The 16,372-nt window shown below is 37.0% G+C and overlaps 1 protein-coding gene across 1 annotated transcript in view; it reads left to right on the plus strand.

The window, feature by feature from the left end:
* The window catches only part of PHLPP2 (PH domain and leucine rich repeat protein phosphatase 2), a 73,038-nt gene that overhangs the window by 30,593 nt on the left and 26,073 nt on the right, over positions 1–16,372 (plus strand). Inside the window, exons 4-9 of the mRNA XM_046681773.1 lie at positions 1,069–1,259; positions 8,185–8,310; positions 9,640–9,794; positions 11,587–11,733; positions 12,125–12,355; positions 13,504–13,706. Of these exons, the coding sequence (XP_046537729.1) occupies positions 1,069–1,259; positions 8,185–8,310; positions 9,640–9,794; positions 11,587–11,733; positions 12,125–12,355; positions 13,504–13,706 (1,053 nt within the window). The remainder of the gene's footprint in view (positions 1–1,068; positions 1,260–8,184; positions 8,311–9,639; positions 9,795–11,586; positions 11,734–12,124; positions 12,356–13,503; positions 13,707–16,372) is intronic.

The raw sequence follows: 16,372 nt of genomic DNA on the forward strand, positions 1-16,372 counted from the left end.
CTTCTGTTCATCTCTGTGTAGAGTTACTTGTCTGTTTTTAGTAGTGCTTTAGCTGAGAAGATCTCTGCTGTCATAATGTGCTGTTTTGTTCACTGTATCTCAGTCTTATAAAGATTTCTAATAGGGAGGAGGGTGCTAAAAGAAAGAGAAGTTCTTGGGGCCGGCTCCGTGGCCGAGTGGTTAAGTTCGCATGCTCCACTGCAGTGGCCCAGGGTTTGCATCCTGGGCGCAGACATGGCACCGATCGTCAGGCCACGTTGAGGCGGTGTCCCACATCCCACAACTAGAAGGACCTGCAACTAGGATATACAACTGTGTACAGGGGGGTTTGGGGAGATAAAGCAGAAAAAAAAAAAAGAAAGAGAAGTTCTTGCATGCACATATCAGCTTCTGCCACCTTGATTGGGATAGTTGATTGAAGTTTCAGCCATAAGCTTTTCCTCACGAAGAGCAGAAAGATGGAGGATTGTATACAGAATAGAGTATTCCCATAGTTATGAATTTCTTCCTTCTAGAATAGACTAATCACAAGAATAGTGGCTGTCATTTATTCCATACTTTTGTACCTAAAACTATGCTTTTACTTTACATTCATTATCTTAATTTTTTATGAGAACTCCCCAGAGATGGGTAGTATTAAGATCTAAACTGTGTAAATGAGGAAAGTCAAGCTCAGCAAGATTAAGTAGTTCAAGGAAACAAAGTATATGGCAGAACCAGGATTCACACTCAGGTTTGAATGTCTGAATCCCGAGTCCACGATCTTAACCACTCTGCCATACTGCCTTTCTCTGTGTACAGGAGAGATATGGTTGTTGGAAGGATTAACAGTGGCATCCAAAATAAAATCTTGCTCTCTAGACCAAAATTCATGGCACTCCTGTTATATAAACTTTAGTGATGGATAACATTTTAGGACTGAGATCTTGTGGTGTAACACTTACATTGTTTGGTTACCTAAATCTATAAACAAGTATGCTGAATGTTGACACATAATACTTTATTTTTGCCTTTCAGTATTCTTATGCTACTTTAATGGTGGTTTCTGAAGTACTCTTTTCTTTTCAGAAAAACCATGCCAGATGGATCATCTGGATCGAATCCTTCTGTCTGGCATCTATAATGTACGCAAGGGAAAGACCCAGCTGCATAAGTGGGCTGAACGTCTCGTTGTGCTCTGTGGCACTTGCCTCATCGTTTCCTCAGTGAAGGATTGTCAAACTGGAAAGATGCACATTCTGCCTCTGGTTGGGGGAAAGGTAAGACTCCCAAAGATGAACTATTCTTCCTTTGATCATCTTAATTTAAAAGATATCACAGATGCTTTTCAAAGCTTTTTCCACATCTTTTCAAAGAAGCCGATATGAGCATTATGAAGGATTATAGCACAAAGTTTGTTCTGTAGAGTTCTTAGGTTTAAACAAAAGAAACCAACTCAGGCTAATTTAAGCATAAAACAGATCTATTTACATCACAGGCTGTCTAGGAGGTCCAAAGGCTATCCATGCCCCAAATTCTGCTACAGAACCTACCTGTCGAAGGCACTGTGCCTCCACTGCTAGGCACTAGATGCTGTCACTGGTAACACCAAGAGTAGACAGGATGCTACCACTAGAAGCTGCCTTTGGAAACTAGATGTAGCTGCCAGCAGCCGTCACCGAAATAGATTCTTTCTAGTTTCTCTTTTTTGCCCGTTAAACTAAACTTCAGAGTCTGGAGTGGTTATAAGCCCCTATCCAGCAGCCAGGGAGGCATGCCATTTCTTACAACTGTACTAGAGAATTCCCCATCACAGGAAAGGAGTTCAGTTGCAAGTTAGCCAAACAGAATGACATATGACTGAAAACAGATATGTTAATATTTATATGAAGCTATACATAATTTTATTTCTTTTATTTTGAATCTCAAATATCATACAACAATTTCTCTGAATTTAAGAGACCGTCCAGACAAAATGACTTTGTGAATTCGTGCTGTGAGATATCCAATCTGATCCAGATATACAGCAATATAGATAAAATACATATATTAAAAAGAAATATATATAAAAAGACATAGCTGGGCTTAGAAATGTAGAATAGAAATGTAAGTGGTGAGTAGGTCTGAAGGCTCTGGGTCTGAAAGGTTGTAGCAGCCCAGGAGTTCAGCTCCTATAAGCATTTGGGTGTAAAAGTGCTCTGCTCACCAGAGGGAACCTGGTCCAGGCTGATTGTCTAGAACCAGGAGATCAGTGGTACTCTTTGCTTCTGGAAAAAGAGAAAAAAAAAAAAACCCAACCAATCCAAAACCCCAAACCCGAAACTGTTGTTAACCACTGCCTGGAAACAAGGCTTGTTGCTAGCTGTGGTCCTAAAGAGGTGGAAGGACTCAGTTATGTGGCCTGCAACTAGGAAATGAACAAGCCCCAACTGGCTTAATGAATTCATGTGTGTAACTCCAGTATCAACCATGGGGCAGGAACCCACCACTACCAAAATGAGACCTGGTTCTGATCTTGGGGGCTGAAGAACAGAGTGAAAAAGTAAGTAAAATTTCTCCAAAGGGAGAACGTGAATGAGGACAAGGTTGGGAGATTGGTGGAGAGGAAGCAGGAAACAGCACAAGAAGGAGAAGGAAAAAACAAACCTTCCATTCAAGTAATTCTTGTCCATTTTTCTCTTTTCTCACTAATAGAAGAGGATTTTGCTCAGAGTAGCAGTATGACCAAGATCAAAAACTGTATCTCCCCAACCTCCCTTGTAATTAGTGGTGGCTAGTAGATAAAAACAAAAATTTCCAGGTGGAACTTTTGAGAAAGCCCTTTAAAATGGGACAGAAATGGATGGCTTGAACCTTTGCCCCATCTCCTTCCTTTATGGAACACAGTCCCTTAGTGTTGGAGGTGGAATGGTCATATGGTGACTGGGAACTGCAAGCATATGCTGAGTGTGGCCATCTGGAAAGTAGAAGGCACCTGCATCCCTGATGGCATTATGGAGCTGCTGTTGCAGTCCTGGACTGACTCTGTTTTTTTAAGCCACTGTTTTATAGCTGAATGTAATAAACTGATGTATTGAAGAATTTCACAGATAAAAAATACAAAAGAGCCCTCGAGGAACGTGCTGGTATGTATCTAATGGAAGTTCCAGAGAAGAGAGTAGAGCAGAACAGAGAAGCAATATCTGAAGAAATAATGGTTGAAATTTTTCTAGACGTAAAGACAAACATGAGTGTTCAGATTGAAAGTATGCTGGATACCAAGTAGGATAGATAAAAATAAATCTACACTTAGACCATTGCAGAACATGAAAGACAAAGAGAAAATCATAAAAGCTTCCAGAGAGAAAAAGATTACCTAAAAAGAATTGACAGTCTGACAAGTCTTCTTTTCATCAACAATATGTGCCAGAGGACTATTTGCACAATTGCTCAAAGGAAATAAATGTCAACCTATATTTTATATCCAGCTAAATTATCTTACAGAAGTTAAGGCAAAATAGGACATTTTCAGACATGCAAAGACTACTGAGCTGACACATCCTCACTGAAAGAGCTACTGAAGGTTGTAAAAAACAAACCTCCCACCAAAAAAGGAAGGAAGGAAAAGAAACAAGAAAACAACAAAGGGGAGGTGTGAACAATGAATATAAGAAACAATGATGAGTGCAGACATTGCTAATATATGGTAATAAATTTAGTATTGATTATAAAAGGTTTTAAAGATTTTTATATTTTAAATATAAAGATTTTTTTTCCTGCTTTTTCTCCCCAAATTCCCCCAGTACATAGTTGTATATTTTAGTTGTGGGTCCTTCTAGTTGTGGCATGTGGGACACCACCTCAGTGTGGCCTAATGAGCAGTGCCATGTCCGTGCCCAGGATCTGAACCAGCGAAACCCTGGGCCACTGAAACGGAGCGCGTGAACCTAACTACTCAGCCATGGGGCCGGCCGATATATTTTAAATATAAATATGAACTAATAAAGCTCAAACTACCCTGAACAGTATTCAAGATGCAGTGGTGTGTTTGATAAGTAAAGTGTGATGCAGTCTTGGAATAAAAGGATAGAAACACAAAGTAACTTTAAACTTTATTAGAAAAATTGTCAAGCATGAATTAAAAAATTTTAAGAATAATCACTAAAAGTAGAAGGGGAAAAAATATAAAAAATTCTGTAATGCTAAAAGGCAGGAAAAGAGTTGAGAAAAAAGGAGCAAAATAATTAGCATGATAAATTATCACAAATTATAGTGGTAGAAATAAATCCAAATATATTAGTAATCACCATAATCATGATTGTCAGATTGTTATTTAAAATCCTACTACTTTCTGTTTATGAGACATACCTAAAACTTAGAAGGTTGGATGTGAAATGATGGAAAAATTATACTGGTCAAATAGCAACCAAAAGAAAATTGGTGTGGTTATATTAACATCATATAAAACATATGCAACAAAGAACTGTATCTAGAATATATAAAGAACTTTTACAACTCAGTGATAGAAAAATACCCTAACAAAAAACTGGGCAAAAGATTTGAACAGACCCTTTACCAGAGAAGATACAGAGATGGCAAATAAACACATGAAAACATTCTTGACATCATTAGTTATTAGGGAAATGCAAATTAAAATCACAGTGAGATACTACACACCACTCGAATGACTAAAATTTAAAGACTGATGAATACCAAGTTTAGCAAAGGTGGGGAGCAACTGAAACACTCATACGTCATTGGTGGGATTGCAGTCATTTTGGAAAACAGTTTTTTCATTTCTTATGAAGTTAAACATGCTTATCAGATGACCCAGAAATTCTCCTAGGTATTGAGAAATGAACATATATCTTTACAAAGACTTTGACTGGAAATTCATAGCAGCTTTATTCAAATTGCCAAAAACTAGAAACAACCCAAATGTTCATTGACTGGTGAATTGATAAACGGAGGTGGTATATGCTTATATTGGAATACTACTGAGCAATACAAAGGAATGAACTGCTGATGCACACAAGAACAAAGAGGAACCTCAAAAGCATTATTCTAAGTGAAAGAAGCCAGGTACAAAAGTCTATTTATTGTATGATTTCATTTATGTGAAATTCTAAAAAAGGCAAAAAACTCTAATGATAGAAAAACAGATGCGTGGTTGCCAGGGTGTGGAGGGAGGGAATTGACTGCAAAAGGGCACAAGGGAAATTTTGCGGGTAATAGGGTTACACAACTGTGTTATTTATAAAAACTCATCAAAATGTTCACTTAGTGAATTAAAAAAAAAAAATCACAAATTTATTTTATGTAAATTATACCTCAGTAAAACTTATCTCCCAAAAAAGACTTTAATGCAGAAGCGTTAGTAGGGATAAAGAGGCTCACTGCAAAGTGAGGAAAGGAACATTTCACCATGAATATTTAATAATTCTGAAGTTGTGGGGGATTTACAAACCTGTCTCACTATTTGATATATGACTGTGTATTTCTGTGTCAAACATCACATAATATTTAAACGATTATTCTAAAACAACATCTATTCTTCATTTCAATAAAATCCTTTATTTTAACACAGATTCATTCAATTTCAGTGATTTATTATATAAAATGGTCATGTTGTGAGCATCACAATTGAATGTTGTTATTTAATTTTATTGGATCTTTTTTATTATTCTTTTTTTGCTTAAAGTATTTTGTATTTCTGCCATTTGACTCAACTTTTACTTGGCACCAGAAGCCTAATGATTTATGAGTATAACTTGAAAGTTTCCAGCTGACTCACCAAGATTCAGTAGCTATGACATACCAAAGTGAGGTGTCAGACAAAGATGTAAGTGGTTCTATAACTATAAAAAGACTTCACCCTAATCAAAGCTATATAGGTTGAGTTGGAGTTTGGGGGAGAATTTCTTTGAAGAGAGTTGTACTGTGAATCCCTATCGCCCCCCAAATAGGAAGGGAAGAGGTTTCTGCCTCTTTCCTCAGTGAAAGAGGTTTCAACAGGACTCAAGAAAGCTTGATATGGGTTCCCTGCAGTAAGGGGACATAGTGGACTGGTGTCCTGCCTTCTGACTGGGAAGTCTCGAGGATAAGAAATAGGCTACCTGGCTGCTTTGGTGAAAGAGCAAAGCCTAGCTCATATGTTGGGATCATTGTGTATTACTTGGATTTTTTTAATATGTGACCCAGATGGGTTGAAGAGAGAGTGAGAGCCATTGGATGGATGGGTGGATTCTCTTAGAACATGTCCAGTAGGGCCACCTGGAGGAGCAAACAGGCTCCACCAGAGGACAGGCTGTAAGTGGACCACCAGATTCCTTTGGATCTAAGGAGGGAGTGGTCAACTGCTGGAAAAGCATGCATTAGCCAGGTCAAGGGATCTGTCAGTGGGAAGCCATCATTGCTTGGTTTGGGGTGGGGAGTACCCAAAGAACCCTCAAAAGGACACATTGAGGGACAGCATCCCCTTTAAAATCTGCTAGGCCCAGAGAGTGCGAAGTCAGGTTATGACTCTGCTAGACTAGAAGGAACTTTTGGGCTTCTATCTTCCCTGTCCTTCCTCTTTTTCCACTTCAACCCTGGAGGGGATCAGAGATGGCATCTAGCCCAGCACCTAGGAAGTAAGGGAGGAGGTGAATCCAAAAACCAGGCCAGGGCACCCCTTGCAAGCAGGAAGCTGCCCCCAGTGTGCTCCAGTTTTGAGGGGAAAGAGTTGGAACAGTCTTACCTTTGAAGTGGAAACTTTGGCTCTTATCACATCAGCCTGAAGACTCCTGTTGTGAACCATGCCATGCATTCTTGCATTGCAGGGACTTGAACTTGCTGTTGCTGTGCCAGGAATGCTCCTCCTGCAGGAGATTTCCATGGCTTGCTTCTTGACCCCCTTAGGGTCTTTGCTCCCTTGTTACCTCCTCAGTGAGTCTTTCCTCGACTGCCCTATTCATAATTCAGACTACCCACCCTGTCCTCCTCCAAGCCCTTACCCTGTTTTTCTTCATGTATTACTCATTATATATTACATCGTGTCACAGTTTTGGTGTTAGAGTGTTTGTCGCCTCTCTAATATAAACTCCATTGAGGGCAGGGACTTTGTTGGTTTTTACCCTCCTGTCTCTAGCATCCCAAACAGTAGAATGTATTCATTCAACAAATATTTAATTATCAAATTGAGACTATTTTGTGACTTAAAGAGTAATAAACAAATTTACTTATGATTACGCCCTCTGAGTCCTACTCCTTCAACATACTTGTTAAATATTCCTTTGCTTTTTCTAAACAGCTTTATTCAGATATAATTCATATACCATACAATTCACCCATTTAAAATGTGTAAGTCAATGGCTTTTAGTATGTTCACAGAATTGTGCAACCAGCACCACAATCAATTTTAGAATATTTTCATGACTGTGAAAAGAAACCCTGCATTCCTTAGCCATCATCTCCCCATTCCTTCCCCACCTCTAGGCACCTACTAATCTACTTTATATTTGCCTATTCTGGACATTTCATATTAATGGAGTCATACAATTTATGGTTCTTTGTGACTGGCTTCTTTCACTTAGCATAATGTTTTCAAGATTCATACATGTTGTAGTGTGTATCAATATTTTATTCCTGTTTACAATTGAATGATATTCTATGTATGGATATACCACATTTTGTTTATATGATTACCTCTTGGTGGACGTTTAGATTGTTTCCACTTTTCAGCTATTATGGATAGTGCTGCTATAATTCATGTATAAGTTTTTGTGTGGATATGTGTTTTCAGTTCTCTTGAGTATATGCCTAGGAATGGAATAGCTGGGTCACATGTTTCCTCTATGTTTAACCTTTTGAGGAACTACCAGACTGTTTTCCAAAGTGGCTGCACCATTTTACATTCATACCAGCAGTGTATGAGAGTTCCAGTTTCTCCACATCCTTGCTGATACTTGATATCCAACACTCATTATTATCTGTGTTTTCTATTTTAGCCATCTTGGTGGATGTGATGTGATATCTTGTGGCTTTGATTTGGATTTATCTAATAACTGATGATATTGAACATCATTTCATGTGCTTATTGGCTATTTCTCTATTTTCTTTGGAGAAATATCTATTCAGATCCTTTGCCTATTTTTAAAAATTGAGTTATTTGTCTTGTTATTGTCCTTTGCTTTTTGACTAGGATTTTTTTTATTGGTTCTGATTTTCTCCCCCGCTCTTCTTCAGGTAGAAGAAGTGAAGCGACGGCAGTACTCACTTGCGTTCAGTTCAGCTGGAGCCCAAGCTCAGACCTATCATGTCAGCTTTGAGACCTTAGCTGAGTACCAGAGGTGGCAGCGGCAAGCGTCCAAGGTGATGAGCTGTCAGACGTCCTGATGTGGAGATAAGAATGTAGAAGCCCAATAGAAGTGTATTTTGAAACACTTTACTCCCAAGCGAGCAAACTATAATCTTTATGCATATTACTCTAGGCCTTTCTGAGTATATAATGAGTGAAATCGTGGAATTCCACCAGATCCTTAACTTATTATTTATATTTGCATAGTACAAAATGCTTTCAAAAGTCTTTCCAGGTACATTTACCTTTATACCATCTCTGTGAGGACGCTAGGGCCTTGAAGGAATTGAGACACAGTGAGATTCAAATGACTTTCCCTCCATCCTGGTAGTCAGTGATAGAGCCGTTCCCTGACTTGGAGCCTAGTGCTTCTTGATCTGTGTACGTTTAGCACAGCTTTGATGAACCACTTCAAGTTTCAACTTCTTGATGGGACATGACCGGTGATCCTGTCACAAACGCTTATTCCTGTATGCTGAGGATGATTAGCTTTTCAGCATCATTCTGCTTTTTTAGTCTTTAAGGATGAAATGCTCTAAAATTGCATTGCAATTTCCAAATTCTCTTATTCTCCTAGCTATTTTTACAGAATTTTAACACTTTTTTTTGGAGCTAAACAGTTGCATAAAAGATTGTTCCAGTATAATGACATGCCATCAGAACATGAATGACTTTTCCAGTGATATTTTGTTTGGTTTTTTAGACCCATTTTCACAACACATGTTTTATTAGCATATTATAGAAATATAAACCTCGTTTTGGTTATATTGAATTTTCTGTATTTACATTGTGGTGGTAATAAAATCTGCTCTGAGTAAAACTAGTTTCTATTTTAAGTAGCTATTCCATTCTTCTGCCCTTATAAAGAGAAGTTAGTATTTTTTGAGCACCTTTTGCATGCTAAGCAGTGTGCTGTGTTCTTGGTTACTTAATTTTATTCACACGACTGATGAAGAAACTGCACTAGTAAGTAACAGAGCCCATGTGTCTACAAAAGGCTATGTCCTTCAATATCACACTGCCTCCCAAAGTTTTATGCAATCATTTTGAATCATCTTAACTTCACTTGTTGCATGAAATGTTAACTTTCTATCCTTATATTTGTATTTTTTTACTTTTTACTTGTAGGCACTTTACAGCTTATACTTGGTGTTTTTTAAGCAGCTCTGGTTTTAGGAAAAAGTAAAAGCTGGTTTTTATAAATTAATAATTGGATCTCATTACCTTTTTTTCTTTCCCATCCTTTTAATCAGTGCCTTTTTGTGTAAATGCCATTCCATCCTATGCTAGGTGGGAGACGTTCAGTGCTGGCTCAGATGGCTCTTCTCTTTGGCCTTATTCAGGTGGTGTCCCAGCGAATCAGTACTGTTGATCTCTCATGTTACAGCCTTGAGGAGGTTCCTGAGCATCTCTTCTACAGTCAAGATATCACCTACCTCAACTTGCGACACAACTTCATGCAGTTAGAAAGACCAGGGGGCCTTGACACTCTCTACAAGTATGTGGAAAATAGGATTCTAGATTCACTTATTAAAACTGAATCGTAATCAATATCTTAGTGCTTTGTATCTGTAAGTAAACATGCTTACCATTATATATATATTCAAAAATTTCCCCTCCATTTTGAAGATGAAGTAAAATTTTTTATTCACTTAATTTTCTGACTCCCCTTCCCCCCTCCATAAAATGGAAGATAGGTGCAAATATTCTGTTATAGAGGCAACACTGAACTGCTATACATCTGGATAATCTTTTTATGTAAGTCATTGACAGTGATGCGTGATCTCCAACCAGGGTAAATTGAAAGATTCAGTTTATGGGAAGTTTTTGAATCAAAAGTATCAAGCTTAAATGACTTAAAGGAAATAGGCTTAATTTCAAGAATTCTATTCCCAAGTTAGGGCTTTTATCTCTGCCAGCTCTTGAGCTTTTTGTCAGCTGTGAAACCTCTCTCTTCTAATAAAGGAACCATTTCACTCGTAAGGGACTGTGACCCATATATTTTTCCATCTTCTTTGTTAGAATATATTCCCCACATCCACCCTCCACCCATCTCATCTCCCTCCTCTCTTTAAAAATGGATGGAAGTGAATAAATATATGGTGTAAATAATTATCTGGGCTTCTTGTGGGGAAGGGAGAAATTGGAAAGTAAAGCATTCAAATTACATGGTAATTAAAAAGATAATACACGTTGAAATGACATTTTATATACTTCCTTAGTAAGTGAATTTTCTAGAAGGATTTTCAGAAAGCACTATGATTTTTATCTCATCTGATATGTTTTACAAAGTTTTTCAAGTAAAAGCCTGTATTTAGTAATGAGATAATTATTTTAATAATATTGCTATGTAAAAATAAAAACAATCTATAATTTTAAGGAAGTGGATTTCTAGTGTTTCCTTCTGAGTCACTATGAAAATAAGGTTAATCTAGTTTGAGGGCTGGATTAGGAATTCTGAAGTCAAGGCCCCAAACCAAAGGAACAATCAGTACTCAAGGTCAGGACAACTGGAAATCAAAAGTTGAAGATTTGAAAGAGGAACATTAGAGTGAGGTACCAAGGATTCAAATCTAGAAGCAGGTGATACAGGTCATCAACATGGAGAACTCCACCTCAGCCTTACCCTCTGGCGCTAGTATAATAATGAAGCATACTACTTCTAAGTAGAATCACCAGAGAACTCCTGTGGATCCAATCTACGATGCTGTTTTCTCTGGATAAGACAATATAGATACTTTTACTTCTACAAACAAAACACTAGCACTAAAAATTACCATTTCATATTGTGTATCAGACCACATTACAGTAAAACTCCATATCACATACATATTTTTAAGATCTAACTGGCCCATTCATTTCAAGTAACATTTGAGCCGACATGATTTCAATATGAAAAAAGAAGTTGCCTATAAGGGGGTTTGTTAGCTTTTCCTGTGTCCATGAGTTGATTAATTTTTGTAAGGCTTTTGTATATTGCATGTAGAAAGTTAATAAAGAGATTTCAAGCATATCAAGTATGACTTGATATAAAATAATTGTACCAATGTGAACTTTTCTTCAAGATTATCTGCCTTTTTAGGGGGAAGAAAGAAGAATTCCCATCATATTAGACCTAGTTTCCTTGATAGCACTGGGTGGGTGTTAGTCATCTTAGCATCTGTGCCGTGCACAATGTTTGACACGTAGTGAGCGCTCAATAATAAATATTTGCAAAACAGTTCTGTGATAGACACTTAAAACAGATGTTTTTTTTATTCAATAGTATAATCTATACCTTTGCTTTTTAGATTCTCTCAGCTGAAGGGCCTGAACTTGTCCCACAATAAACTTGGATTTTTTCCTGTATTGTTATGTGAGATTTCTACCCTGACTGAGCTCAACCTTTCCTGTAATGGATTTCATGACCTGCCGAGTCAGATTGGCAATCTACTAAAGTAAGTATCTGACTTTTACTAGGTTCGTCTTTTCCCTTGCAGAATCAGGAAGTTGTCTGGCATTTGGAGTGAAGGTAGTACCCTGAGCTCTTGTAGTGAAATAAATCATGTAATTCTGAGGATTCTAGTCAGCAGCAGTTACTTACCTACAGCGGGGACTAGTCCCTCTGTTTCAACGGCAGAGGCTTTGACTATTTGTGATGTTGGAGAGACCACCCATGTCAGTTATGTGTAAGTCATTTTATTAAGTCACCCTAGATAGACTTCGGACATTTTATCATTATCAGATTCATAATAAATTAGTGACATAAGTCAGAATTCTTAATTCTTGTTTTATCTATTCCAGTTAAAACCCTTCATAATGTAGTCTTGTTTTTTTTTCTTCCTACAGTCTTCAAACCCTCTGTCTTGATGGCAACTTTCTGACTACTTTACCTGAAGAATTGGGAAATCTGCAACAGCTTTCCTCTCTGGGAATTTCCTTCAACAACTTTAGTCAAGTTCCTGAGATTTATGAGAAACTCACTATGTTGGATAAAGTGGTTATGGCAGGAAATCAACTGGAAGTCCTAAACTTAGGGGTGCTGAACAGAATGAGCCATATCAAATATGTTGATTTAAGGTAAGGTCATTCTTTACCATATCTTCCTTTGGATTGACCTCTGAAGGACCTTTAAGTGTTTTCTCTTTATAGAGACTTTTTTAAAACATTAAGATTTTAGAACAGTGTATATTTTCAAAGCTTTAGTAAAGCTTCATTTTTTACTCAGTAGCAGGCAGATTATGAATGAGGTAGGTGTACCACATGATAGAGACTTTGAAATTGCCTTTGACAAAGGTTGTTCTGACTTACCCTCTGAGCAGCATTTTATGAGAATTCCCATTTCCTCATATCCTTATCAGTGTTGGACTTTAGCATCTTTTCCCTTATTGGCAGTGTAGTAAGTAAAAAATAGTATTTTATTGTTTTAATCAGCATTTATTTACTTATGAGTGAGGTTGAACATTTTTTTATGTACTTATTGGTAGTTTTCTACAAACGCAATCATTTTTCTATTGAATCATTGGGTTTCTTCTTGACATCCATTGTATTATAATTAAAATATTGAAGATTTGCTACTAATAATTTTCTATAAGAGTTTTATTTTCTAGTTTTAATCTTTTCCTAAAGGAAGCTGGTAAAAGACACATACTGGATGTTCTATCAGTTACACAAAGCCATTGATATCCTTCGTAAAGACATAGTAACAGAAAAATTTACTGAAATACAGGAAAATGAGAACAGGCCAGTGTGCCTTCTATACTTGTATAGAAGAGAACCAAGAAGTCATTTTTTATAATTTGCCCTTGAACTATTTTATATAGATACAGATTCTTTTCCTCTCCATTGATGTAATGTGAATCTACTAGAGAGAGTAGGCAGAGCAATGGGAGAAAGTATGGCTGCTTCCTCTTGCTCTTGACATGGTGGTCCATGACTGCTTTGCTACTCAGTAACCCAAAACGTTATGTTCATCTTCTTGTAACTTTGTCCTCCTCCTTTGTCCCTACATAACTTTATTAGGTATTTGAATGTAAGTTTTTAACTGTTTGTGGATATGGTCCCTTTTTTCTTTCTCTTTATTTAATTTATATATGTATTTACTACAAATAGTGAAATTCTTAAGTTGTTTAGGAAAGAGAAAGGGATTATACCTCTCCTGTTTTTCTTTTACTAAGCACATTTAGTAGAATTTATTTCTAATGATTCCTTTATTTCTGAATATTAAGGATGAACCATTTGAAAACCATGGTTATTGAAAATCTGGAGGGAAATAAATACATCACCCACATGGATTTGCGGGACAATCAACTGACTGACTTAGATCTTAGCTCCTTGTGTAGCTTGGAGCAGCTGCATTGTGAGCGGAACCAGCTGAGGGAGCTGACACTCAGTGGCTTCTCCCTTCGAACTCTATACGCCAATTCTAACAGTGAGTTCTCTATCCAGCCTCCTGTTTTTTTCTCTTGTACCTCTCGTCAGAGCTTTGAAAGAACAATGGCATCTGTGGTGTTCCTCAGCCACTCTGCAAAGTGGAGTTTGAGGTTCATTGAGATCTAACTTTATCTTTTAAGTTTGCTGTCAACACTTATGTGGTTGAGATATGCATATAAAGATATTGCAGGATATTTTGATATTCACTAAGTGAGAATAATAAGAGGCATTTTGCAAATAATAGAGGATTAGGAGGGTGGACAAGCATGTTCAAAATAGAGTATCAGTAATAGTCTACAACAAGGATTGGCAAACGACAGCGCAGGGGCTAAATTTGGCCTGCCACCTGTTTTTGTATGGCCCACAAGGAATGGGTTTTTACATTTTTTAGTGGTTGGGTTAAAATCAAAAGAAGAATAATTTTGACATTGGAAATTTATATGAAATTCAAATTACAGTGAATAAAGTATGATTAGAACACACCCACATTCATTTGTTTACAGATTACTGCTCTCATGCTATAGTGGCAGGATTGAGTGGTTGTAAGAGAGACCATGTGGCTTGCAAAGCCTAAAATATTTACTAGATATTTAATCTTTTACAGAAAAAGTTTGCCAATCTGTAGTCTACAATCTTGTGCTGCCTCAGTTCTAGAATGAGAAGCCCTTCATTTAGATGGTGATTTGCTCCAGGAATATTTTTCAATGTAGAAGGCCTCATATTTGTTGAAGCCATTCTTTTTATGGAGAGTTCTTCTTTACCAAAGAAGTTACAATTACTTTTTGTGTTTAAAGAAGGAAAGGAAAAGATGTTCAGTTTCACTAAGTGTCAGAGAAATGCAAATATAGATAATACCATTTAATACTCATCAAATGAAAAAATAACGCTAAGTGCTACTGAAGATGTGGAGAGGCAGCAGCTCTCATACACTGCCAGTGAGAGGGTCAGTCAGAAAAACCACCTTGGAGAGCAGTATGATGGTGTTAGAGAAGTCGAAGGTGCACATAGCCGGTATTCTAGCAGTTCCCTGCCTGGACTATTTCCTGAAGACACTCACATGTGCACAAGGATATGGTACAAGAATGTTTACCACAGCATTGTTTGTTATAGTGAAAAAAATAAGAAAAAATATGACTGTTAATAGGAAAATGGGTAAACTAAACAGTGATAATATTTATACAATAGAACATTGCACAACAGTGGAAATGACTAAAGCTCTGTGTATTAATATGGATAAATCTCAAAAACATTTTTTGAGCAAAAAAGGTGCGTATTTATATGTACACTATGATAGTTACATCACATTTTAAAACACACAAAAAAGTTGTTTTCTTAACTGTGAGTATGGCATAACAGTATGAAAGAATGCATGGGAATGAAAAAAATTATATTCAGGATGATGTTTACTTCTCAGTATGTGCAGTGTTTTAATTCCTAAAAAAAAAGTCTGAAGCATATAAAGCATAATGTGAAGATTTGTTAAAAGCTAGATGATGGGTGAAAGAGTGTTCATTGTTTTATTCTCTTTAGTTTTCTTTATCTCTAAAATATATTATTAGGATAAAAGACAGTTAAGGACTTCTCTTTTCATTGCCTTTTGTTATATTAGCTTCAGATTGTAGCTTAGGTCAGAATAGTGTCAAAGCTAATAATGAGTGTTGACTTGTGCTGTTTATAGATATTGTGAGGTGGTAGTAAGTCCTTTGCCATGGAAGTATTTTTATCAGGCCTATTCTTTATTCTTAATGTCTCTAGAGAATCTGAATTACTGGCCCTGTTGGAAAAGATCTCACTGACATACATGCAGTCCTTCTTAGTAACTGAGATTCTATCACAGTACTGTACTAAACAGGGCTTGTTTGAACTATAGGGAAAGGCACTCACTGGTCATCAGGGATATGCAAATTGAAACCCTAGTGCGAATCACTGCACACCTACCAGAATTACTAGAATGAAGAGGACTGAAAATACCACTATCACCTCTTGGGAGTATAAATTGGTACAACCACTTTGGGAAGCTTTGATAGTTTCTGTTAAACTGAACATAAGCAGCCCCTGTGTACTTAGCAGTTTCTCTCCCGAGCTTATACTCATTGTGAATGCTTATATTAGTCCACAAAAGACATGAACAAAAATGTACGTAGAAGTGCTATTCATAGTAAACTCAAATTGGAAAAGACTTAAATGCCATCAACTCTGAAATGGAAAAATAAATTGTGGTATATTCACTTAAGTTTTATGCAGCCATGAGAATGAATGAGCTACAACCATATGCAGTAATATAAACAGATCTCACAAGCACAATGTGGAGTGTGGATGAAGACAGACAAAAAAAATTATACATGCTATATGTGTATATTTATATGAATAGGCAAAAGCATTCTATGGTATTGTGAGTCAGGATGGTGTTGCCCTTGTGGGGCAGTGACTGGAAGGGGAGACAAGGGGAAGCTTCTGGAGAGCTGGTAATGTTCTGTTTCTTGATCTGGGCACTGGTTACCCCAGTATGTTCTGTTTGTAAAAATTCATCGATCTATACACTTGATTGTTGTGCTTTTCTCTATTTGTTTTACTTTAAAAGTTAAAATATTGCCAATGAAAATCCAGTTATTAATTTTTCACATTGAAAAATGAAGTAGTTACTGTTAACATTTAACAATGGCC

The sequence above is a fragment of the Equus quagga genome, chromosome 13, assembly GCF_021613505.1.
Source record: "Equus quagga isolate Etosha38 chromosome 13, UCLA_HA_Equagga_1.0, whole genome shotgun sequence".
In the NCBI taxonomy this organism is placed as follows: Eukaryota; Metazoa; Chordata; class Mammalia; order Perissodactyla; family Equidae; genus Equus; species Equus quagga.